Source organism: Dermacentor andersoni, chromosome 6 (genome assembly GCF_023375885.2).
Source record: "Dermacentor andersoni chromosome 6, qqDerAnde1_hic_scaffold, whole genome shotgun sequence".
NCBI classification, from domain to species: domain Eukaryota; kingdom Metazoa; phylum Arthropoda; class Arachnida; order Ixodida; family Ixodidae; genus Dermacentor; species Dermacentor andersoni.
In genome coordinates, this window is record NC_092819.1 from 42,280,151 (window position 1) to 42,304,839 (window position 24,689).

General features: G+C 45.8%; 2 protein-coding genes across 3 annotated transcripts in view; one reads left to right on the plus strand and one right to left on the minus strand.

The window, feature by feature from the left end:
* Nucleotides 1-3,708: 3,708 nt before the first annotated feature.
* On the minus strand, nt 3,709-9,409 carry LOC126521971 (uncharacterized). Of its 2 annotated transcripts, none has more exons than XM_055066200.2 (3): nt 9,195-9,409; nt 5,422-5,634; nt 3,709-4,159 (listed from the first exon to the last, which is right to left on the minus strand). In XM_055066200.2, exons 1-3 carry the CDS (start codon nt 9,262-9,264, stop codon nt 3,864-3,866), a joined length of 579 nt encoding a protein of 192 aa, XP_054922175.2. In that variant the 5' UTR covers nt 9,265-9,409; the 3' UTR covers nt 3,709-3,863. The 2 variants fall into 2 exon arrangements, with proteins under 2 accessions (XP_054922175.2, XP_050026688.2); XM_050170731.3 differs by having other exon boundaries at nt 3,709-4,162; nt 9,195-9,406.
* A 4,007-nt stretch (nt 9,410-13,416) lies between these two features.
* LOC126521968 (methionine aminopeptidase 2-like) overlaps nt 13,417-24,689 on the plus strand; it is a 44,864-nt gene continuing 33,591 nt past the window's right edge. Inside the window, exons 1-6 of the mRNA XM_050170728.3 lie at nt 13,417-13,591; nt 14,019-14,129; nt 14,612-14,656; nt 17,369-17,474; nt 19,870-19,975; nt 23,185-23,240. Of these exons, the coding sequence (XP_050026685.2) occupies nt 13,438-13,591; nt 14,019-14,129; nt 14,612-14,656; nt 17,369-17,474; nt 19,870-19,975; nt 23,185-23,240 (578 nt within the window). The 5' untranslated portion in view covers nt 13,417-13,437. The remainder of the gene's footprint in view (nt 13,592-14,018; nt 14,130-14,611; nt 14,657-17,368; nt 17,475-19,869; nt 19,976-23,184; nt 23,241-24,689) is intronic.

Consider the following 24,689-nt stretch of genomic DNA (forward strand, 5'->3'; position numbering starts at 1 on the left):
AAATATAGAAAGAGCGATAACTTGCCAGGGTAGTTATAAAATAGCGATATGTTCACTTTGATTTCATTTGCTTTCCGTAAATGTTAACAAAGAAGTAATTTTAGGCTCTTAGCCGTGGAATGGCGGATCCAATCATAATATATTACTTGCAAGCTGGGCAACTTATGGCACCAACAACATAAAAAGCTATGGTCAACAACAAAAAGTACACCACGAACGAACAAGTACAAAAGTAATTTCAGAGATCATGATAGGTGTTATGAAAATACAACGTCGCGTAAGTGTTTCATTAGCTCCAGCGAATTTTTTCTTCCCTCTTGAAGTGATCTTATTTGTGTTTCATGTACATGTACTTTAGAACACGTAGCTTCCGCCATATAAATGCTCTAACACTCGAAATAACCGGCCCTGAATTTTGTATATTCTTAAAAAATAATGACCACAATTTATATTATTTCATTTTAAATAGTAGCACCACAGCTTGATGTGCTACTTCGCTTGGTGTCTTTCGCGGCTCCAGAACATACGAACTATAACAATTGGCGGTGTTTAAAGGGCAAGAATAACACCGTGGACGAATGTGAATAAGATATTGCCGTGATTAGGAACGTCTTCATCCCCTGTGCACAGCCGATTGATAAAGGCAATATGGAGGAAGCAGACGAAGTGTGGAATAAGAAATTCCCACTGCAGTATTGAATTTCAATGAAAAATGTGATTTTTGTGATTTTTTGCAGTGCTTAAGAACGAAGAGGACAGCAACGTACCTTCCTTTTATTCCTTGGAACCAATTTTTGAGAAGCTTATGCAATGCAAGTTCTAACTACTACAGCTTTTTAGTGACCCCTCTTATCTCATGTTATATCGATAATTTGCTGTCTTATTCAACCATTGATTGGCATTGCAAGAAAAGAAGCGTAATCTTACTTTTAAATAGCCCTAAGAACATTTATAATCCTTTGTCACCTCGGCGTCTTGACGACGGATGGTACATATTGTCAAGTGTGATAACAAAACAAAGAAATACACTAGATGAACTGGTGCAGCAGCAACGTGATTCTCGCAGGCTTAAGGCCAGCCTTTCGCACGCAACGTGTGCTCTTAGGGCTTAAGCTTTCTCGTGCTCCCTTCTACCACCGCCATCGCCAGTTCTTCCTCCCTGGAGTTTTGTGCAGCTGAGCGATAACAAGCCAAAAAACAAAAACAAAAAAAGGCACAGAGGAAATTGCAAGGAGGATGTAAATGTGTTCCGCATGCGGGAGGCCTGAACGTGCAGAAGAAAAAAAACTTTGTTGAAAAGGATTCACTCACAGCGGAAAACCAACCAATTAACTGACCAATCAACATCAACATACAAATCTAGACAGAGATTCGAAGCAGCCTTGGCCAGTCACGCCAAGACGCCACTCAGGCCACTCACTGCATCACACATTGGGTTTGTGAACTGTATGATTATCCGGGCAGCGCCTAGGGATAGCAGCGATGCTGTATGGCAGTATTTGTCCGACACATTGAGGAAACTAGATGATCGTCCTCTGAGTGAACAGACAATATTAGAGCACCGTCCCGACCGATTATCGGCTCAGAAGGCAGTGAAGGCACTTTTGTGTTTTCTCAGAACTTCTGGTTTGCTCGAGCGACTTTAACTGAAGTGCTGTCCGTACACGTACCTACACCTTCTCTCTCCCTTCTTTCTCTTCCCCTTCTCCCATCCCCCAGTGTAGGGTAGCCAACCAGACTACTGTCTGGTTAACATCCCTGCCTTCCTGTATTCTTCTCTCTCTCTCTCTCTCTCTGTATGGCTAGGAACGAGCTCAGAGCAGAGAGGTAATCGATTGATATGTGGCTGCATGCTGCCGTCCACTGAAACATCATGTGCACACGCCCGTCCCCATGTGTTAGCCTTGCTCCAGGCCATGCACCAGATACGACGCATTGATAGTGACATCATGCGGGTGAGTGTAGTATCTTGAGAGAGACAGAAAATGGCTACAGCTGATTCATATCAACAAAAATTCCTCTGCTTCCTTACACGTCAGTGCTGGGCTTAGCAGCGGTTCGAAATCCAGTATGAGAGGAGACTTACTCTGCCTCATGTATTTCATCGGCCACATGAAATGGTCTCCGTAATATTGCAGGCTGAAGCTCATGCAGGCCGGGTGTAATCACTGCCTAATACCTTGAACTGGTATACCGGTATTCATATACCGGTATAGCTCTGAAACCCTCATCGATAAGCCAGCTAAATTGTTTTTCCTATAGGAGGAAACTTACGTGCAATCGCCATCATACTAGCTTAAGAGGAAGCTTTAGCTCGTGCCCAACTCCGACGTGGCCTATTCAAATACATGTGAAAACGCAAAAACGTTTTTCTGCGATAACCCCTGGACCGATTTTAATGAAATTTGTTGCATTTGAGAAAGAAAGTTAAATTCTGTTGACTGTCGGAAGCGGAATTTTGATTTAGGGCTTGAATTTTGTTAAAAAGATTTTCAAACATTCAGAAGTTTGAAAAATATAGAAGCACGAAGTTTATAAACTAATAGCTCTGCACCAAGAACAGATATCGCGGTTCTGTAAACGGCATCCATTAGATCATTCAAATCGGACAAATTTCATGTCATTTTACATCTTACATGAATTAGTTACGTTGTTTACGAGGGTTCTGCGAAAGTTGTAATTACATATTAATACATTTTTTGAGATTCATGTGTAAGATGTCAAATTTGTCCGCTTTAGATGTGCTATTCGGTACAATTCACAGAATTGCGATATCATTTTTTTCTTGCTGAGTTACGGAGTTGTAAACTCGATAGTTTCGTTTTCTGAAAATTTGCGATTTTCGCCAATTTTTAATAAAAAACGGACGACCTAATTAAAGAATTCGAAACCAACAGTCACTAGATTTTAAGCTTTTCTTTTAAATGCAACAAACCTCACCAAATTTGCTGCGGTGGTTGCCGAGAAAAACGAATTCTCCTTTTACATGTATTCAGATAGGAGCACCCGAGCTAAAGCTTCCTCTTAATCCGAATCCGCTTTGGGCACGCATTTTCGCTTCCACTGCGAAGGGAGCTAGCAATTTCTTCTTGAGCTGCACTAAAAGTGCTAGTCATTATGCTACTGAAGCGCACACACAGCAAACAAGAAGACAAAAGGTAACACACGAGCGCGTGTCCTTGTTTGCTGTGCGCGTGCCGCAGTATCATAATGAGTAGCTATACCAATCCCCCCAACTTTCAGCGCTTTTATAAAACTGCTAGCTTAGAGCAACGTTCCTTCCGAGGCTTTCTATGTTTGTTCCTTAAAGACGCGTACGTCTGTTAAAGCTGAGCCGCTTTATACCTGTCTTCACTGATCGCGTTAAGTTTGACGGGGGCTGTATATTCGTATGAATTAGACATTCGTTGTGACTGAAGCTACCATAGAGAATACAACGAGGGGAAAAAAGACGTAGCTGGCCGTTCGGAATCATAATGGTCAGCTACCATCAAAGGCTCGTCAATGATGATACTAAGGAAGCCGACGTTGCACGCGATCTCTGCATGGGTCAACTGAAGAAGTTGTGATCAGTCACTGCCCGCTCCGGAGATCTGCTAAGAAATGTCACAAAATACAGCATCCGAGCGCAGTACGTCTCCTTCGCGGTTAGTTTTGTCCCGATAGCGTCGTCTAGATAAGTGGTTAGATGAAGCCAAGCGAAGAAGCGCGAGTGGTAGTAGAGTTTATTGGCAACGTGATGGGTAAGTGGCGCATGCGGCAGGACAGCACCAGCGTGCCATTTTTCTCGTTTCAAAACGCCATGCTTCGTCGCGGTAGCAACAAGTCATGCTCGCACTCCGGCATTCGTGTTAGTCACAGTGTCAAGCCGTGCTGTTCGCATGCTTCGCATCGCCGCCAGCGGGCGCTGCGGCGGAAGGCTGGGGCAGGGCTTCCGGGTTACCGGCGTGCGGCGGTGCGGGATGGTGCGGCTGGTGGTGGTGTGGGTGCGGGTGGTGCTCGGCCGGTGGCAGCAGCCTGTGCAGCCTCATCCCGTTCTCTTGGGTCAGGTGTCGCAGCTGGTGCAGCTGCTCCTCGACTTCGGCCAGGCGCCGCAGGGCCTCTCGCAGCAGGGGCGTGAAACAGGGCACGTCCACCTCGCGGTTGCTGTACGCTGGCGCTGCTGTGGACGAAACGAACGAAAACAAAAAATTGCCTTTTCGCTATCTCACTTCCTCGGAAACAAAATTTCACGACGTCTTCTTGGGGCGCGCGCAAAATATTTTGCCTTTGTAAGCTGTGTAACTTGGATGAATCAGTTCGGCATAGATTGAGAGGCTGTATACCGTTAAGTTAGTGGTGCAAAGGTGAGCTTGGTGAGCGATCATTTATATAAATTAGATATATGAAAAACCAGGACGAACAGCACTGTGTCTCTGTCCTTTCAATTATGCTGTTTTTTTTTATGCTGTTTTTTATTATGCTGTTTTCTTTTTCATGACCAACCGTTAGTGCACTCTTTCAGAAATGATGCAAAGAATATCCTGTTTGTCTCCTTCGTATCTTATTTTCACTAAGGCAATCAGAAAACTCGCTCGCAAAGATATTATACATTCTTTCGCACGCGGTGTCAGATCGAATAACCGTGTCGTGTATACTCCTTGGCGATTCCGTAATACGTCATAGCAGGGCAAGCGCCCACTGCGAGTAGCCAGTCGCAATAAGCGCCAGCACTGCATTGTCAGCGATTTTTGCGCCACTGAATTCACGTGACACATTTGATATTTGCGCGCTCTCTCCACCATGATCGGAACATTGATTCAAAGCTTAGCCGAGAGGGGCAATACTTCTGCGCGGAGCTTGCCCGGCTTGGCCACATAACCAAGTAAGTCACTTTTCCTGCGGTTTCTAGGTTCTGCGAAGTGCTCGAAGCCGCGAAAGAAAAAGAAAAATTTAATGGCAATGTAACGGCAAATGTGAGAAAAATTCGTTAACGCTGCATCGCGCCTCTTTATTATAAGGTCCCGGATCAATGATTTAATCACGTTCACAACACTGCAAAGCTTTGTTGAGGAGCTCACTCGACACATGTCCTGCCTCTTCGAGGAGCGGAGTGAAACTCACTGAAGGTGGTCCAGAGCAGAACACCGCGAGGGATATATATATATATATATATATATATATATATATATATATATACATAGCCGTAGAGAGAGAGAGAGAGGGCGACCTACCTACGTCTACCAAGTGACCGGCTTCCCACACTTCACTACACACTTTTTCATTTTGACACTTCTAACGCTAACGCTTTAAAGACGCGTTTAGTCGCTTCGCAGCCTGAAAATTGCGCTCGCCGCGTTTTGCGCTAGCGGCAAGCAGCGTGCGCGTTCTTCCCGCAGTACTGCAGGCGTCACCTCCGCGATTCTTGAATGTGGTGCTCACCATTGCAGACGCAGGTGGGACATCGTCCTTCGGGCGCGGTCTCTTCAGGCCAGCATCCCGGAGCGCACAGCACCAGGGGGCACTGCTCAGGCCCGTCGCAGTCGCACACCTGGCAACCGTTTGGGCCCAACTTGGTGCCCCGGCATCTGGGTCCCGAGCATACTGGCGTCGGGCAGGGCTCGGACGTCGTCACCGACGCCTCGGTTGGGACACCTGCATACAGCATCGGTGCCATTGTCTTGTTGCATGTCCAGGACAGCGCTCCTAATATATTTCGCGCGTACACAGTTTCCCTGGTTATAACGTCGCTGATGGCTATAGCTGTAGCAATAAAAAATGCTATGGTCTCACTTGGGCTGTCCAGAGAGCCCACGATGTGGCGGTTAGGCTCGGCCTACCAGTCCCCACGTACGAGCGGCCCGCAGCTCTGCCCTAGGGCGAATCTTCTCAGGACCATGTAAATAAAGTTCTTTGTCTGTCTGTCTGGTCTCACTCCCGTCTGATACTCCGGTCATATGTCGTCAGTGCAAGTGTGTGTTGGTAAGCACATTTGGCTAGACCCCCCTCCCATTTTAGTACCAGTGTAAGCGCAAAGACGATAGGAAAACGTAGACATCAGAATGCGTAACTGTTAAAATGTAAGACGCAACGGCATGTAAATGTGAAACAGTTGAAGTTGGCGCGGCCTAGTAATTATGTCGCCCTCTCTTAACTAGTCTACAGGCGCTAAAACGCCCACCAAGTATGCCGTGATGCCGTAGCGTTCCTGTTAAATGCCCCGTGAATTTAGCTACATGAAGAGAAGCATTGCCAACTTGGATTTTCTTTCGCCAATGAGCGTTGCTAACATGCGACGAAGATACATCAGACTGAGATGACAAGGCAGGACGTTATCATCTTTGATTAATGTAATTAATCTTGACCAAACCCCCAAATGTTTTATTTTATTCGACCTCGTGCTGGCTGGCGCCTAGCTGATTCAATTTACAAAACTGCTATACCTCGATGTTTAGCTAGTACCATGGTCTCGAATTCTGAATCGACATAAATTTCTTTCGCCTTCTAAATTTTGTTTCTTGAGGAACACGTCTGGTGTTTTCTTTGTAACACCGTGCCACAACCAAGTGGCTGATGATTTTCTAAATGATGTATGCTACTGGGAGACCTTTCTTGAATAAAATTGTGGCGTTGGTTTAGACACTGTGCGCTCATTAGCCGATTTCTTTCTGTCACCACGTTACTACCTGGTATCTATATATACACTGCGTCGTGTTGAATGGATCTGTTGCAGTCTATAATCACATCTGAGAGAAGCACTGCCTGGGAACTGCGGGTTGGCGTTAACACAATTCAGGTAAATTAAGCTTAAGTTTGGGGCTGAACTTGCAGCTGTGGGTTATTAGGACGCCGTATATGGTGAGCACGTGATTGGTTTTGACCATCTGAGTTCTATTTTCTTTTTCTTTATTTTCCTTTTTTTTTTAGTGTGCGCCTAAATCCCGGCACACGGTCGTTTTTGCATTCCGCCCCCATGGAAAGGTGGCCGCCGTGGATGGGTATCGAACTCAAGACATCGTGCTCAGTAACAGAACGCCACTGAGGCACCGCGGTGCGTGGAACAGTTCAGGTGTCCGTTTTGAGAGAGATAGAGTGAAGGTGTCCAAGACAAGAGGAAAGAAAAAGGCGATAAACGCTTTGGTTAAACCGAAAAAGGATCATAGCCTCATGACTTAACGGTTGTTAAAAGCTAGCGAATAAGGTCCTGACAGCTCCGATTATTTGCGCGACAGTTGACGAGACTCTTCGAAATCCATGCTAGTCGGCTAAGGGTATGGCTAAAGGTATAGCTTCCTGCGGAAGAAAGGAAGTTGAATGCATCAGCCTATGTATGAAGCACTTATGTATGAACTATGAACGAGGTATGATGACTGATGTATGATCTTATATGTACACGTTTGATAGCATATGTATGATATATTTTGTTTTGTGTATATAGTAAAATATTGTTGTATACCGGTATTGCACTATATTTTGTATGAAACGATGATAAGCGAAAAGCATCTAAAGTCAGAAGTGACGTTACTGTCGGCTACACAATTGATCATCAGTATTTCGCTCTCTGGGTGTAAATTTAGATATGGGAAACAAACCAATGCTCGATAAAAGAAACTCAAGGTGCTATTCGCTGAGATCTGCAATTTGCTAACTTTCACTGCGACAGCAGCGTACTTTCGCAGTTTAGCATTGAATAACGCACAGCAGTGGCTTCTCTTCAAATTGCATGCCGTACATCAAAGAGCACCGTCGCCATAGCAACTGCATGAGCAGCTGCATGGCAGAGGAAACCTGTTATATAGAAAGCGCTCATTCAGTGTATTTACATGGACCCGACATAAATAGGTATAGAGTTGACTTGCCGGGCTAAGATTTACGTGTCGCGTTCGTGTAAATGCTATAATCGGTTCGGCCTGAGCGACCGTCGAGACAGGCTGCTCCTGCTCGACTGCACAGGTTGACTTAGCCCAACACACATGCAGTGCACATGTGGACATGGATGGCTAGGTTCGGTAGGGCCAGCAGCGATGAACGGGATACGCTCTGTGCTCTCGCCTCGCCACAAGCTGCCGCGCAGCGATCTCGACTCGTTAGGTATACAGACGACCTCGTGTAAATCTTGTCGCATCGGGCTGTCCACGTGGTTTGCTAAACTTGCTCAGCCGCACAAGTTCACGTGACTATAATGGAACAAGCTGACGCCAGCAAAAGCATGATGATGATGAAATTTTCATTCAAGAGGACGTTCTTCAAGAAGACTTTCTTCAACATGCAGCACCCCATTCGTCGCGCCACTGAAAGCTTCGCCGCGAGAGTACAAATGGAACTACTTTCGCTGCACAGAAAAGAGGAAGAAAAAAAAAAAGAAGAAAGACGCGGCGTGTAGGGGAAAAATACGTATTGGTGCATAGTCGATTTATATCTAATAAAATTTCGAAACATTAAGGAAATTAACGTTCGACGCTGCAATAATGAGACTGCGTGAAGTCCTTTGTACCTCAAGTTTGTTTATTTTTTAATATTATTCAATCTTTGGCAAAGGCAAAAAAATAAGAAATAGCTGCGATGAAGTGTCTTATCCAATGAGTGTGTCTTTTAACGAAATATATTTAAACATGCGTAAAAACGGGATCAGGGCTTCAAATTACTAGCCGCTGCTGTAGAGGGATAACGTGAAGGGCACAATATGCGCGATGGCACGATGACCCTGGCACACTTAACATGATGGCCTCTGAGATCTGGCAGCGCGCCCATTCTCAGAGTCTACGGAGAATTAAAACGCGCACCCTTTGGCACCCCTGCGAGAGGGAAATGAGCGCACCACGCGTGGTGTCCCAGCATCAATTCCGCGCGCACGCGCTGACCGCCGTACATACGGTACTGATGTTGTACTCGGAAGGTGAGGAGAAACGCGAATTGCAAATATCTGGCTATCGTGCACTCAGTAGGTCGCTTTCAATTATATCAATTTCGTTACAGTTTGATCGGCTAAGCCGCCAACAGGATATGCCCGCGCCGCTCCAGCGAGTCGTTTATGGGCCGAGCCTTTAGCGTCTCTCGGCAGTGAAACCATCCTATAAATTGGTCGACCAAGAACGACAGAGCATGTATACGTTTCAAATATATTTCTCTGCTCATCTGTAAAGTCGCGCAATATAAGCACCTGCCGATGATATGTATGTACGAATATGCAAATGTGGCCACGCGTTGCCACTGACCTGTCGTCTCTGCGAGGAACAGCGCCGCGACGAGGACACCCAGAGCGATGCAACTTGTCCGCGGCTTCATCTTGAGATCGAGATGACTGGAAGTCGCGGAGGGGTCCAGCCTTTTCGTCTCTTTCCCGCTAAAGAGTGCCGACTGTAGCCGCGCCCTCCCGTGTGCCTTTCGCCACTCTCTTCTACACGCAAGGATCGTGCGCGACTGGTGGCAGCAGGCGCCTGCCTATCGCCGCCCTCCGCGACGATAACACGTAATCGGAAAAGAAAGAACGCGATCCGCTTACGACGCGGCGCCGAGATTCTGTCTCCTTCATTTTGCACTCTGTCTCTCCCTCTTGTTCTCCCTGCATTTCTCTCGGCTGCTGTCGACCTCCGCGGCCCGACAGTGTCGTGATTAAGATTGAAAACAACGCGACGCTTCCTCTTTTCTTGGACTTTGAACTGGGAGGGGGGGGGGGGGGCGCTGACACTGAGAGTGCATAGTAGCGAGAGTCCTCTCGGAAGTGTCTTGTCGAGTGCTGAACTAATGCAGCTGAAACTCGGCATAATAAAAAAGCGATATATCGAATTATCCGATGTAACGAAGTAGATGGATATCTTTCACGGTCACCTTGTATTTGGGCAGCTGTTTGCACTTCAACAACGCCAAGGACACGTACGCAAGATCCGACGCGGTGTTTTAACACTCTAAACCGCGGTCGGGAAAGTATAGGCGCTGGCTGCTGATGCAAACCGCAGACCGAGACCACAGCTGTACTTCCGAGGCTTCAGGGTGCGGGACAAGAAACACGCGCCCATGAAGGCATTGGCCGCGACGCGTTAAGTCGATCGGCAAGATCGAGGCAAGGCCTCTGAATGTCGCTTAGATACTTCTACCCCTCTATACCTTAATGTTTTTTTTCTCCCCTGATCCAATATCTTCATTTCTATTTCAGACTTCGTCCTCTGGCAGTCCCTTTGGTTTATTTTACTCTCTTGTACGTACACACTCTCGTCAGCTGAGACCGCCCCTCTTTATAACCTGCGCTGTTATCACCGACATGACGTGCAAAGAGGCTTTTTCTCCAACGCACTGTCATGACGGCATGACGGGGCAGTTAACTGCTCTCAATTCATGAGATATTGTCCTCACTTCCGTGTGCCCACCTTTCTTTAGATCAGTGAAACTTCGTATGCTTAGCAAATACATTAGATTTTTATGCTACAGGGTCCCAGTTTCTTACACGCATTTTTTTTTTTTTGCAGCGACAACTACTGTGCAGAGTTGAAAGTGGATCTCGTGTATGCGTCGTGCTCACGGCTCACGCACGATGTGATAGCTGCAGTAATATCAGCTGGAATGGCAGAGCTTATACCGACAGTAGGTAGGCCGGGTGCCCTGCAGGGACCATAGAGCTAGTATAATTAACGACCCTGCAACGTGCCTACATGGTGTGCCCCAGGATTGCGCAAAAGACTCAGAAGGTGATGAAGAGACTGATTTAGCTTGGAAAGGGTGAGAAAAGCTTGGAAACCTGAGATAGCTGACAAGCAGAGAAGAGTCCGAGATTTGGGAGTGAGGCGACCGAAGCGCGTGAATCATATAGAGGCATGCATCGCCTGACGCATTAAGCACCAACCCGCCGTGGTGGAGTAGTGGCTATGCCATTGCGCTACTATGCCCGAGGACGCGGGACAGAATCCCGGCCGCAGCGGCCTCATTTCGATGGGGGTGACATGCAGAAACGCCCGTGGTACCGTGCGTTGGGAGCATGTTAAAGAACGCCAGGTGGTCAAAATTAATCCAGAGTACCTTTCCTCACTACGGCGTGCCTCTTAATTCAATCGTGGTTTTGGCGCGTAACACAGTAGAATTTAATTTAAAGCAGTCGCCACTGAGAAGTTAGCAGAACTTGGATTTTGCTCGAGCACTGTACTCTGCATATGCTGCTGTAGCATTGCCGTTCGATGGAAATACACACGGTGTGCCTTTTCACCGAGCATCCGTACCTGTGATGTGACCTGCATGCGAATTCCATGAACTTTGCAGGTCTACAAGATGTTTTTATACGACAGCGTTTCTCGCGTCGGCGTGTTTTTCGTTCGTACCAGGTTGCACATGTTACTTTTCTGAAAACAAAAGCTTTAGAGAGGAAAGCGAATACCAATACGTTCTCACGGAACAATACATAATCATATGGGATACTGATAAGATGCAAAGCCGTATTTCCACAAATATTTGAAAAGCCGCATTTACACGAGCCCCTCTGAAATTTTCGGTTTAGTAGGCGGCTACACCAGTCTCCCCTCCCATCTTCCCTGTCACGGGCCAAGGAACACTGGTCACTTCATATGTGCCGCTGGCTATGTGCTGCTATTCAATAACAAAAGAAAATACGGTGCTGAGTAGAATCAAGCCCACGCCATATATGTATATTCAAACAGGACACGCGCCATGCGCGTACTTCGCGGCCGCGCCGCTAGATGGCCTGTAGTGTCTAGAGGGAAGCGTGAGAGAGGAGCCCGGCTAAAGTATACACGCTTTATGCATGACGCGTTTCGGCGGTGGCATTATACGGTGTGTCGCTACACTGCTTCACTGATAATCGCATTAACGTCGACAGTCATCCTGAGACGGTTTCTGCCAGAATATCTTTTTTTCTATCACGTCGAACTTGATCTCAGACCAGCTCTCACTCGCGTACAAGAGCCTTCGTTCGCTCGGCTGATCATTGCGAGGTTAGCTTTCTTTTGCACGACTCATTGTCCTCTCGGTTGAGCCCACCCCGCATTCCGAAACGTAAAACGTGAAAATAAAAAAATAAATATAAAAAATAAAAACATCTTCTTTCCAATTCCAAGAAAATATTATGCTAGGTGTTTTCTTAAACTCACACAAAATATGTTATCTGGGCTATATTCAGGTGCCTTGCGCATGCACACCCACGAAATGCCTGCAACAACAGCAGCGCCCCAGATGTGGTTGTAATAGCACTCCCCTGGTAACTGTAGGAGAGAGAATGAACTGCTTCAGGATATACAGTAATTTGTGACTTTTGAAAGTTAGAATTCTTCAAAAGGAGCGCATCTGACTTTTTCCTTACTTTACGTGGAAATTAAAATGTAGTAAAAGTGAATTAAAAGGGAGTTCACAGGGTAAGCGTAATGCCGTTGATTGAAAACACAGATGAGTCCAACCGCCATTGTGTAGTCGAGAGAATGCTTCTGAGAAGTCGCGCTGTACATTTTACAGCGAAGCTATTAAGCGCTAGTTCCCCCAGGATCGTGTCCGTGTGTAGACACAAAACTATCATCATCAGTATTGGTTCCAGCGTCGTCGTCTTCTTCAACAGCTGGCTCGTTGGCGCTACCGCGTGAACGCGCTCGTGCCACTGCTCCCGCGTTCGTCGTCGTCATTAATTAATTAATTTTGAAACGCAAAGACGTAATCAATTTTACAGTAAATTATAGCGAAGCTGTTAAGAGCTAGTTCCCCCAGGATCGTGTCCGTGTGTAGACGCAAAACTCCTCATACGTGGGCAGATCCCGAAGATAGTGCAATGCTGGGTCGACCCGCGGTGGACGTGAAGCAGGAGTGAAGCACTCACCATACGTGGGCCGATCCCGAAGATAGTACAATGCCGGGCCTACCCGCGGCGGGCGTGCAGTTCACCATTAAGGGGCCCACATTCACAGCTTCGCTGGTCATCCTTCTCCACAGAGTGGAAGGGCACGGATATTTTTTTCCTTTTCGTTTACTGAACGGCCATGTGGCGCTACATTGAGCAATGCCCATTTGTAGCACTGTAGCAGGTTTTATCCGCCATCGGCAATACAGGCACCACACATGGCCACAATGTCCTAAAACCGAAACTTACATTTTGAAATATCATAGACAAAAGAAATGCCTGCGAATTGCTTTGACAGCTACCACACAAGATCAAAATAAGAAAATGGATAAACAGCCAAGACACCTGTCGTATTTAGAGAATAGTTATCATTGCTTGCTTTCGCAGAACAATTGGGAAGCGTGTTGTGATTATTTTTCAGAGTCGCACACTTTAAAAAAGCTTTTGAAGTCCTAAACTCATATGATGAGCTACTTAGTAAACGAAAACGTTTTTCTTTAGTTGAGTACGTTATAATGAAGCTGCCAGCCTGGGACTGAAGAATGTTCTGTCTTGTTTTGCTTTTGCGCCTCGCGCAGCCTCGCACCGCGCGGGGCGCCACGCCACAGGGAGCTACCGCACTAAAATTAAGTATGGCGGCTGTGGTGCAAGATCACGGAAGCAAACATGTGGACGAAAAAGAGGATATTATAGAGGACGGTGATGAGGAGGATGACGCCGAGGACGACGCTGGACCCCAGGACGCCGCCAAGAAAAAAAAGAAACGGAAGAAGAAGAAAAAGAAAGGTGGAGGCCCTAAACCCCTGCTGGCCGTACTCCGGCCGTCCCACATGGCTTCGTTCTGTTGGCGCTTACCTTATTTGTTTACTAGCGCGTGAGGGCACGTCTTGATTAACATTTGAATCCCACTTCTGTGACCTGATGAACGATAGCAAAATGCGTATTTGTCTAAGCCCTCACATTTATCCGCTGCTTCGCCAGCGCCCAGTTTACTAGTGCCCTACCTGTGCATGTTTGGTTGCCCGCGACTGCTAAAAATACGACGCAGAGGGAGACCGCTGAAATGCAGGCGGGTCGTTTTTTGCTGACACACACAGCTGTTGTCGTATGTACATTTCCCTCCCCATTCACATGTCGAAGCGGAGATCGGCCTGCGCCGCGCACTTTTGTTATCGGCTTGTATTGTTTCTCACCTAGTCCTACTCCTCGTTAGGTCCTCAAGAAGCCAACGGGATAGAGCCAGGGTCAACTCAAGTGTCAGAGGTAGCAGCCGCGCTCGAGAACCAGCATATCGATGGCACAGGCGACAAGACTGAGGAGAAAGGTAATTACCTCCCTTTCTCTCTTCGGACCACGTTTTTCTGCGATCTGATGTGGTTACTAAGCATAATAGTGCATTACGCAAACAGCATAAAAGATAAAAAATAGAAGTCTCCAGGCCCATCGAACCTTGACTTCTTTTTTCTTTTCCTTTCTTTTTCTGCTTTTGCCACGGGGACATGCTGTATGCACTTAAGTTCATCACTTTTGTCATATTGTTTCTTTGCTGCAGTAGAGACTGCAAACTGCTTCAAAGAATGGCTCTGTAATTTTCCTGTCAATAATAAGTTCTTTCATTTGCACACGTGCCATTGTGTTTACAAAGCATAAAAGAAAAAGAAAGCAAGTCATATGTAATTGTAACTTGGTTTTCTAAGATGTTTTTTCTGGTTTTGTTTTGCACATTTTTATGTGTTCCCTCAGTTTTGCACTTGATACATTCATTTCCTAAGTTAATCATAATTGCAAACGACATTCTACTTCTAGGTGATGGAGAGGAAGCAAAGAAGAAGAAAAAGAAGAAACCTAAAGGTAATTCTGGTTGCACAGTGTAATAATTACTATCAAGCCTATTATGGTAGCACACTGGGCCTCTTCCATTTTTGGAGTTCTGGCAGCCAGATGGCGGCCAGCTAGTTCCGGTCCTGATCGGAAGTCACACGGCCTGGGTTCCCAAGACAACCTGAACCTGCCCGAAGTTTGCAAAATCGAACGCCGGGACAGCTGGCCAAATGTAAACATGCTACCAGCATGGCAGTGCCCGGCGAGGCCGGCACACACGGTGTAGTTGGCCCATTTATGCGTTGCCAGCTTGAAAATTTGTAGTTGCATTCAGGGATACGATCACTTTCGCGCAACTGTGCACAGGACGTGCACTGGGCCAACCTCACCTTGTGCAGCGCTACAGATGGCCTCCGACGCATCCGGTGACAAGACTCGAAATCGTGCATAAGTGATTGTATCCTCGCCCACCGGCGACATTGGTGAGTTGGCGTTGTGTCATCACTTCACAAGACATGAAAAAGCAGGATATCTGGTGCGTCTTATGTGCATAAAATTTCGTACCGACCTGCTTGGGCTTCGATTTCAGAAAGTTTGTTGTGGCTGATGGTGCTTCTCATCTGGACCCTAAGGAGCTAGGAACGCGGCTGGCGCGTGAAAATGCACGCTGCCTGTGACCAGCGACAAGTTTCACACAAAAAACAACATTGGTCGCGATCATGAGAGCAATAAGCCAATGTACGTGTGTGTAATGTACATGTGCCGAATACTCAACCAGTGCATTCTTACATCAACAGCCTGCAGTTCGGACACTTATCGGTTTCGAGCTGCCATCCAAGCATACGACGGAGAGACGGAGCGAACACGGGCTATAGCTGCAACGCCTTCGCTAACTGCAGAAAAAGGAGGTATCTCTGCATACATACCTGAGATATGTGAAACAACTTGCATGGAACACGATGCAGATAACATGCGCACATGAGAGTGCGGCACGCTGATCACCGCGAAGACGCCTTGGGGACATGCACACATACACACACAAAAGCCTCAAACACTTCACCACTGCTCGTATCACACCGCTTCGCAATGCGGAACGGTGCGTTAGCACCTAAAAAGATAATGCTAGAAGTAAGGAAATTCGAAGATGACTGTAGACAGTTGGCTGGGTGAAGTAAATTTAAGTCCTCAAGCGCCTGCGTTGCAATCCGTGAAGTCTCCACAAAAATGGTGGCGAGCGCCCATCGCCTCTTTTAGTCGTCTGCTAGTCAGATAACTTCCAGAGAGCAGCCAGACCAAAATAGTCCTGGCAGATTCTGGCAGCCCGTGGGTAGCCAGAACTGTCCAGCCCTAGCAAAACGAATGCCCAGCAGAAGTGTGTGGCGCAGTGGGCGGAGCAACCAGAGAAAAACGAAGACGCTCTGGCTGGCTCTGGCAGCCCGCGGGCAGCCAGAAGTGGAAGATCGAAGAAGCCCACTGATTGAGGCCTTCTGGGCTGCCATCTTTTAGTGATGCCTTTTCTCATCCTATTCCTTTTCTCACTTTGTCATTTGTCAGAGGGATGCTCTGCGCATTATCAGTTGGATCAGTTGGCCGTGAACGTTGGATGATAAGGGTAGCATAGCATTGAGCAGAAGGAATTGCGAAGGAATCACGGCCCCTCTTTCTATATAGATGGGATAGTGCTGCAGTTCACTGAGATGCAAAAACACATTGAGATTTCAGTGCACATGAAATGTTCCTTTACGTTCTCTAATTGCTCTTTGCTGCCACTTGCTTTTTTACCAGTTCTGCAGCTCTGGGATGTAAATTGATCGGTAATGGCTATCACGTTTGAAAGGAATTGGTGGGGCATGTCGGCACTGAAAAAGGTAAACTGTTGGAAGCAGCGCTGCCATAAGGTAATTCATTTCGCTCAATCCTATTTGTTCCTTATCATCCAGTGCGCATTGCTTTTCCTCTCATGTTTAACTGTCAGAGTCAAGCAGCGGCTTTCTTTTGCACATGCAACTCTCGTGCGAGCTGTCAGTGGCAGACGCCATCATTCCAAATCGGTGAAAAAGTGCACAATTTCAAAAATGTGGCCTTTGAGCGCTGACAAAGTGGTGCCATCTTCGTAGTACAAAATAAAACTAATAAATGCGCCCCTCCTGCGTTGACAAAATGGCCACCATCCATGCTGTAGAACACGTGAACTGAATCAACGCAGCCTTCGAGGCACAAAAAAGACCCTGACGACTGTGTAAAAAATAAGATAGCCACAGATTTCAAATATTGGCACTGCAGCCATTTATATAATAAAGGAAAAACTAAGTGTACATGCTGAGTGCATCTAACTCGCTTTGAAAATGGTATTACTGCCATTGATGAGCCGAGCTCGTCCAAAACACCTAAAGGGTTAAGGTATGCCCTTTCTTTTTTCTATGTTTCAACACATTTCGTTAGGTTTTAGGTTTTGCTGAGCTGAACATGATTTGAGTTTCAATATATGGACAGTCTTGACTTCTTGATGCAAGAGCATGCACACTTGCACTCTCGCGTCTGCTTTGGTCATTAGGTTATTTTATTTTAAAAGTGCAAGCATCCTGAAATTGTCGTAGTGAAGCTATTACTGTTTAATAGAATTCGGAAGCATCGCATCAGTGACTTATGTGACCAAGAAGGGAAAAAGGCATGTGCTAGGAACCAGCATAGTTTGATTGGTTGGTTCGGCAAGTGGAACTCTCTCTTCTTGGCAATCCACAGGTCCAAAGCAGCAGACTGACCCGCCATCGATTCCGATCTGTGATCTGTTCCCCGATGGTAACTTTCCAATTGGAGAGGAAGTGGAACACCCCATCCCAAATGACAGGTGTGAACACGATTGGTACTATTACATTTCAGGTTTATTTTTCCTTACAGACCATATCTTGATTATCAGGGAGTGCATTCGTAAAGTGCTGCATGGCAATGGGAAAATGATGCGTACTGACTTGAATAGATACATAGGTGGAGAGTGATTGGTATATCTAACCTTTGAAGAAGACAAAAAAAAAAAAATGAAGGGGCTATAATAATGTATGTGAATGGGTGTTCAAAGTAGTTTCCATTGTTCGACAGTTGCAACAAAAGTGAAATATTTGGTTTGTGAAATATTTGAGTTGAGTATAAGTAGTCCCCACTTTGAACATTAAGTAGTCCCCACCCTTCACTCTTGATCTCTAGCGTTTGCGATAAGCTTCTTCAAAAGGTCAAACAGGCAAGAGAGGGCACTAACACAAAAAAGCCATTTGATAGGAAGAGATTACATGTGATTCCTTATTGGCACAGGGTGTACCACAACCTCAAGAAGGTGGCGCAAAGGCACAGCGTTAATCTTCTCTTCAGTGCACCGTGTAAGCTGGCCAAGATATGCCCTATGATGACAAAAGCAAAACCCGAATCATGCTCTAAGAAACATGCAGCGCAGTACACGGCTTGCAAAAGTAATGTCGTGCAGTCAACGACCGATTTTTTGGACCCTCTAGGGAACGTAAAAACGTCCGAAAATTCAGGCAGTCCGAAAAAATGAATGCATGCAAAAAAACGCACCCTTTTTATTTTTTTCTCAGATCTAGAGGTAAAGGGCGAAGTAACAGGCTTCCGAAACCCTGCCACAGCATCAGTGAAGTGGCTATAAAAAGAGGCGTTCAAAAACTCTGTATGCAGCCGACTGCCGGTTTATTATGTACATGTGCATCGTCGGGCAGGCGGTGTTATTGCTGCAGTGGCTTGAACTTGTTCATTGTTGTTTTGACGGCGTTCCGGTTGCATGCGATCATATTCGCCTCGATATGAGCAAGGGTCATGTCAGCACTGTACACCGATGAAAGAGTCAACAGTGCTCGCGTCAACTTGGCGCCTGTAGGTGGCGCAGGCATTGGCTCCTCATTTTCAACATCGGAGTCTTCTGAATCCCCCACAACCCGACGGACTATTTCCTCGTCAGTTAGTTCTGCGCGGAAGTCGAGCTCGTTGTCAGCGTCAACAAACTGTTCAAAAGTTATTTCCATGGGTATGGAAACCCCAGCAGAGCGGAGGTCGTTGATCACGTCGTCCGACGGTACTGCTTTCCGCGCTTCGATGCCATCGGCGAGGACGACGAAGACGGAGTGGGCGCCATCGAAGGCAAGCGAAATCCTCAAGTTGCGAACAGTGGAGTTCGCTCACGAGCGTCGAAGCACCTAGGCCTAGCGTCGCAGAGCACACTTGACACAACAGACAACCACACACAAACAAACAAAATGGCGCCGCTCCGGAAACTCTGCCGGAGGCGGAAGTGCGGCGATGAACATAGTCAGCGTGGCCAGACCAAATCGGTGTGTGACGACTAGATTCGGCTAGTTGTGCTTCAAAGCGGTGATATGCTTCGGCTGCAAGTGGATTTCCTTCCCAAGGGCGCTGCGCGAGGAGCCAAAAACTCCTTCCGTCCGTCAAAAAGTCCGGAAAATTGGACGGCGGGGGGTTCGAGCGTCCGAAACTTCAGATGTCCTTATACATTGATTCTATGGGGCTCGTGGCGGTGCCGCGAAGACGTCCGAAATATCAGGCATCTCCGAAAATTTGGGCGTCCGAAAATTCAGTCGTTGACTGTATATGAGATACCCCTAAGTTGCCAGCAGGTTTATATCGGTCAAACCGGACGGTGTTTTAATGAAAGGGTGCGTGAGCACAATTGGGCCGTAAATAACAATGTGGGGGGCCATCTGGCAGAACACTGTAAATGTCACAATTGCCGTCCGTATCTTCGCGACACCAGGTTTCTGGCACGGTCTAGAGATAGACTAGAACGGGAGATATTAGAAGCTTTCAACATTGCAAAGGCCGAAGGCACGTGCATTAGCTGCCCTTCAGTGACGCTTACCGAAAAAGAGATAGCTTTTCTAATGAGATAGGGAGGTCGTGATGTCACGATGGGCCATTCTAAGTTGTATCTATTTAAAGTCCTGTTTCTTCAAAAAAACATTTAGTTGGAAGTAGCGCCTTGTCCGTCGCACATGTTCTTCTTTTAGTCCGCGTCTTCTAGCGCTCTTTTCTTCAAGTGAACATTCACCATTGTCAGAGCGTGTTTTTCCTCCTCTATCCCCCTCCTTCCCTATTATTGTCAATGTCCACTTCACAAAAATTTTCTAGGCACAGTCCATGCGAATATGAACCCACCATGTTAGCAGTGCGAACAAGGTTGTATTTGAGTTTAGAGTGATTGAAATGTACTTGCACTTATGCAGCCGTACCGGAAAGAACCGGCTGACTGATCCAGAGAAGAAAGCTCTGGAAAGCATGTCGCAAGAGCAGTACAAGGAGATTAGGCAGGCAGCTGAAGCTCATCGCCAGGTGAGTGCTTGAACTAGCTTTAGGAAACAAATTGCAGCTGTGTGCAAACTTGTAACCACCCATCAGAGTTCTGAATGGAAACTGTGCGCCCAGTAATCTTGCACGGCAACACGAATTGTGTCCAGCCCCTCCACTTGTTTTATTGAATATCTTATAGGGACACTAAAAAGGAAATTGAGTTGGGCTTAGTAAGTTTCACTTCTACAATGCCAAAAAGAAGACACTCTTACAGATAGAGGAGGCCTGGTGAGCCAGAACACATTCTAAGACAAGACGGGTGTAATGCCACTTTGAAGTTCCCACAGCAGCTTGGTGGGATGCCATGGATATTCACGATGTGTATTTGGGCCTATTTAATTTGTTATCATCAAAGATGAGCTGCAGTGAACTTTAAAGCAGTCAAGCACTAAACTCAACAAGTTTTAAGAACATTTACTGGACCATAATAGTCCAAATAAAGAAAAGAAACCTTAAAATCCATGACATCAGACTGCTGGAATTTGTTGCTGAAAGTGCTGGAATTTCGCCTGAAGTTTCAGAAATTAGGCTTGTGCGAATATAAATTTTTTTTGGTTCGAAGTGATGTTGAAGCAAATAGTAGTAGTACTACAGTCAAAGAATTTTGAAGTGTTAGAATAGTTGAGATTTGCATAAAACCTTGATGCAACAGCCAGAAGAAAAAAAAAGTTCGTTGCAAAGATGGAAAGAGTTTCATCTTTGCAGACATATTTTTAAACTGCTGTTATTCAGATATTTATATGCAAAAATGTTTGTTCGACATTTTTGCATTGCCAGCAGAACCAAGCATTTCTTTATGGACTTTTGCTCAGTCTTGTGGTTCAGTATACTTGAAATTTCTATTGTGAAGACCGCGGGAGCGTTCTGCACTTGCCCATCTCGCAACCTGATGTGCATGTAGTGTTGTCGCAATGCTGCCGAGTGTTACCTTAACTACATAACCCTGGCAGTTCAGCTTCTTGCACACATTCAGCTTGGTGATGTCAGCATGCGTGTGAGCTTAATCTTTTCCAGCTGTTCTGTCCAGTAAGCGCATAGACGAACTTGGTGGCGCACTCGCCGTAATTGTCAGTTTGTCACCCGTGGTCTCGAACACCACTTCTACAGCCCTCAGTCATGCACATGATCCCAGGCCGGACCCTAAATGAGCCATTCGATAAGAGGAAAACTTGCAGTAGTTTGGTGCCTGCCACCACACAGGTCAGCAGTGAAATTTCATCACGGCTTCACTGTCTTGGTTGTTAGGCCTAACAAGTGCTGCGTCACCGGGAGTTTGCAACTAAAGTTAGTTTTTCGCTGAATTAGTGCAGACCGATTCACAGTCACTGTGTGGCTCTTGAAAATCGAAGAAACCAGTTAGCCAACAAAAGCAAGAATACGGCTACCCTAGTATGGGGGTCAACTTGAACGGCATTCTTTTGGTATAGCCCAACTAGTACATAGACACAAAGAGGAGCAGGATGCACACACTGCTGCATGCGTGTCCTGTTCTTCCTTGTGTCCATGTACTAGTTATGCTACACCAAAAAACCTGCATGACGTACCAACTAGGCCAAATATCAATACTCAACAAGTTGGATGGAGCTGGCTTTCTTCAAGACCACCATTTTTCTTACGTGGTGCATGTGGATTCTGTCCAAGAAATTGAGTGAGACGCCGTGCAGCATGCGAAACTTCAGTCACCATTATGCATTAGTTCAATAGAGAATAAGACGGTGCCTCAGGGACGTTCAAATAATCCAACAGGTTAAAAAAAAATATCGGCTACTCAGCTGTGGTGGTCAAATTCTGGTAGAGATGTAATCCAAAACATTCATGTGCTCATATTCTTGTGCATGTTAAAGATCCAGTGTTCTTCAAAAATAATTCTGAGCCCACCACTGTTGCATCTCTCGTAGTCCCAGTGTTGCTTTTAGACAATGGAAACCTGTAATTTGATTTGATTTTTGAAATTTTGCTGGAACACATATTGCCTTCACTTGGAAACAAAAACAATTCTTTTTAAAAGAACAGATGATCATCAGTGTATGTAGTATAACTGCCACATTTGGAGTGTTTGTGAGCAAGTCAGTCAGACATTGGCAACATTCCATATGCAGAAGCAACCGGTGCATTGTTCTCAGCTGCAAAATGCATAGAAGTTGCCATGGGATCAAGTTTCATCTATGGCAGCTGGAAGTCTAGGGAACTAATGATGCTAATAACTATACAGGCTTGGACAAATATTCTAGATTTTGGAATAATCAGTCGAATGTTATGCAGTTTGCTATTTGCCTCAGATCGAATTTCAGTACTGCTCAGAATACTCATATTGTTTGGAACATGCGAATATATGTTTCAAAACTTAGAATCGAGAGTTATGGCTTTGATAAGCTATTCACATTGCCATTCACATGACTCATAGCCAAAACAAGCCAAAAAACTATGCCGCCATGTCGCCGATCGATTTTGGAGATTGTCAAAGTTTTCGTTTCCGCACAGCGTCTCGCTCAATTTTTCAGACATCATTAGCACACAGAATTCAGGAAAATGGCACCATTGAAGTCGTCTCCCGTATTGTCACTTGCAACATGCACTAGCAGCTGAGCCTCACCCTGAATTTTAAATTCACCAATTTTTTGAAAGCATTAATGAAACGAACCTGAGCCAGCAACGCGTCATACTGAGAGTGTGAAACTTTGCTGGAACGAAGGAATGCACAGCTTGCCGTTTTCAAAATGCATGCAAATCACGTGCTGGCGATTCAAATCTGCATCAGCGAGTATGAATGCATCCTGTGTGTGTATGGCAGCAGTAACAAATTGTGATGCTAGTTTTTAAATGTTCTGTTTGCTTCTTTTGCATTTATTTCTGCATGGCAAAATATGGTGCTGCGGCTATCTGAAGCTCAGATCTCTGCTTTTTATGATGGTTTCGAAATGACAGTGCTACGTCAACGGAAAGTCGGGCCAGTCGTGCACTCCAGGGTGCGATTGAACAGCACACTAAAAAAGTGCGATTTTCTTCACTTCAATGTCACTTTTCTTTCTAATATTTCCCCACATCATAAAGAAACACATGAGGGTAGAGTAAATAGAGAATCTGAAATTTTGACTGGTTAACTGGAGCGGTGGGCAGCATTTCCACCGTTGCCCACTGTGGGGAGAACCCCGATTGTCCCTGTGCTCACCCTCTTGCTTCTTTGATTTCAGACACGGCAGTATATGCTGAAAGTTATCAAGCCTGGAATGACTATGATTGAAATATGGTGAGTAAGAGAAATGTTTTTTGTTAGATTATTAAAGGGACACTAAAGCGAAACAATGAATCAGTTTAGGCTAATGAAGCATTGTTTGAGAACCTTGCAGGCAGTCATCTAAAAAAATTAGTTTGATTATTAGATGAGAAAATGAAGGTCCAAGTATCAGCATTTGAATTTCGCGCCGAAACCCCAGCGCCGGTATGTCAGCGTGACGTCAGGGATTCCAAAGTATGTTTTCGCATTTGGGCTGCGTTGGCTGAATAAACGTTCCCGAAACTTGCCATGTTTAATATTTGGTTTCTTTAGAACACAATGTAGTCAATCTGTACCGCTATATATAATTAGTAGGCCCTAGAAGATGCCATCAAAATCCAAGACGGCACAGCCCCCAGGTGTGGGAACTTAAGTAGGCGTCGCCACCCATATTTCGTTCTTGCGCTTATTCTGGCTTACCAAACGTCCTATCGTTGTAAGAGTGGTGTTTTTGGTGTTGTAGAACGGTAATTTACTGATGCAGAAGAAATAATTTTTCACTTTAGTGTCCCTTTAAGCACTTTTTTTTAAATTTTATTTACGCATACTGCAATCTTGTACATGATCATAGCAGATTAGAAATGTTGCGGTTGTCATCAGCCATGTCCGCTGTCCGTGGTCACCAATCTTTTGGCGTGTAAAATCAGTGATGACAATGAGCCACAATAAAAAGGAGTATATTTTTGCTAAGCAGAAGGCCCTAGCTGACGGTCATTTGCCTCGGCGGAACAATCTCCCAGCGACTTCGTGTAGGCTGCACGTGATCTGAAGCATACGCTTGCTTTGCTTCCTAAGTAGTGGCCAGTCCCTAGCCAGCCTCCATTCTCCTCATCCTCCTCGACGCCGATGCTGGCACAGCAGATTAGCTGTGTGTGCGGATGTGCCGGTTTGTCAAAGAGTTTGGAAGAGAACTAGAAATAAAACGTCATTGCAGCTAAATAAGGATATCATTTTTTTTTCATATGTGTGTGTGTGTGTGTGTGTGTGTGTGTGTGTGCGTGTGCGTGCGTGCGTGTGTGTGTGTGTGTGTGTGTGTGTGTGTGTGTGTGTGTGTGTGTGTGTGTGTGTGTGTGTGTGTGTGTGTGTGTGTGTGTGTGTGAAACAAGATTGCTTCGAGATGTGTGCTTTGCGCTGACAAATATACTAGGTTGCTTTTACAGAGACTTGAATGTTGCGTGTGAGTAATTGCATGGGCTATGTGCATTGTCTTTCTTCTTTTACACAATGTAGTACAGTCGCTGACTGATGCTAATTTGAACATGGATTCAAATTCTGACATGCTTAATTATTCGGATTTGGACAGTACTGCCACTGGCCCCACAGGCGTAACGAGGTATCCAAAATTTCTAACATCTTGCATTGTGCTGTGCAATAATTCAAACTCCGACTGCATGACCACTGTGGGCAAATGAATGTGGGCGC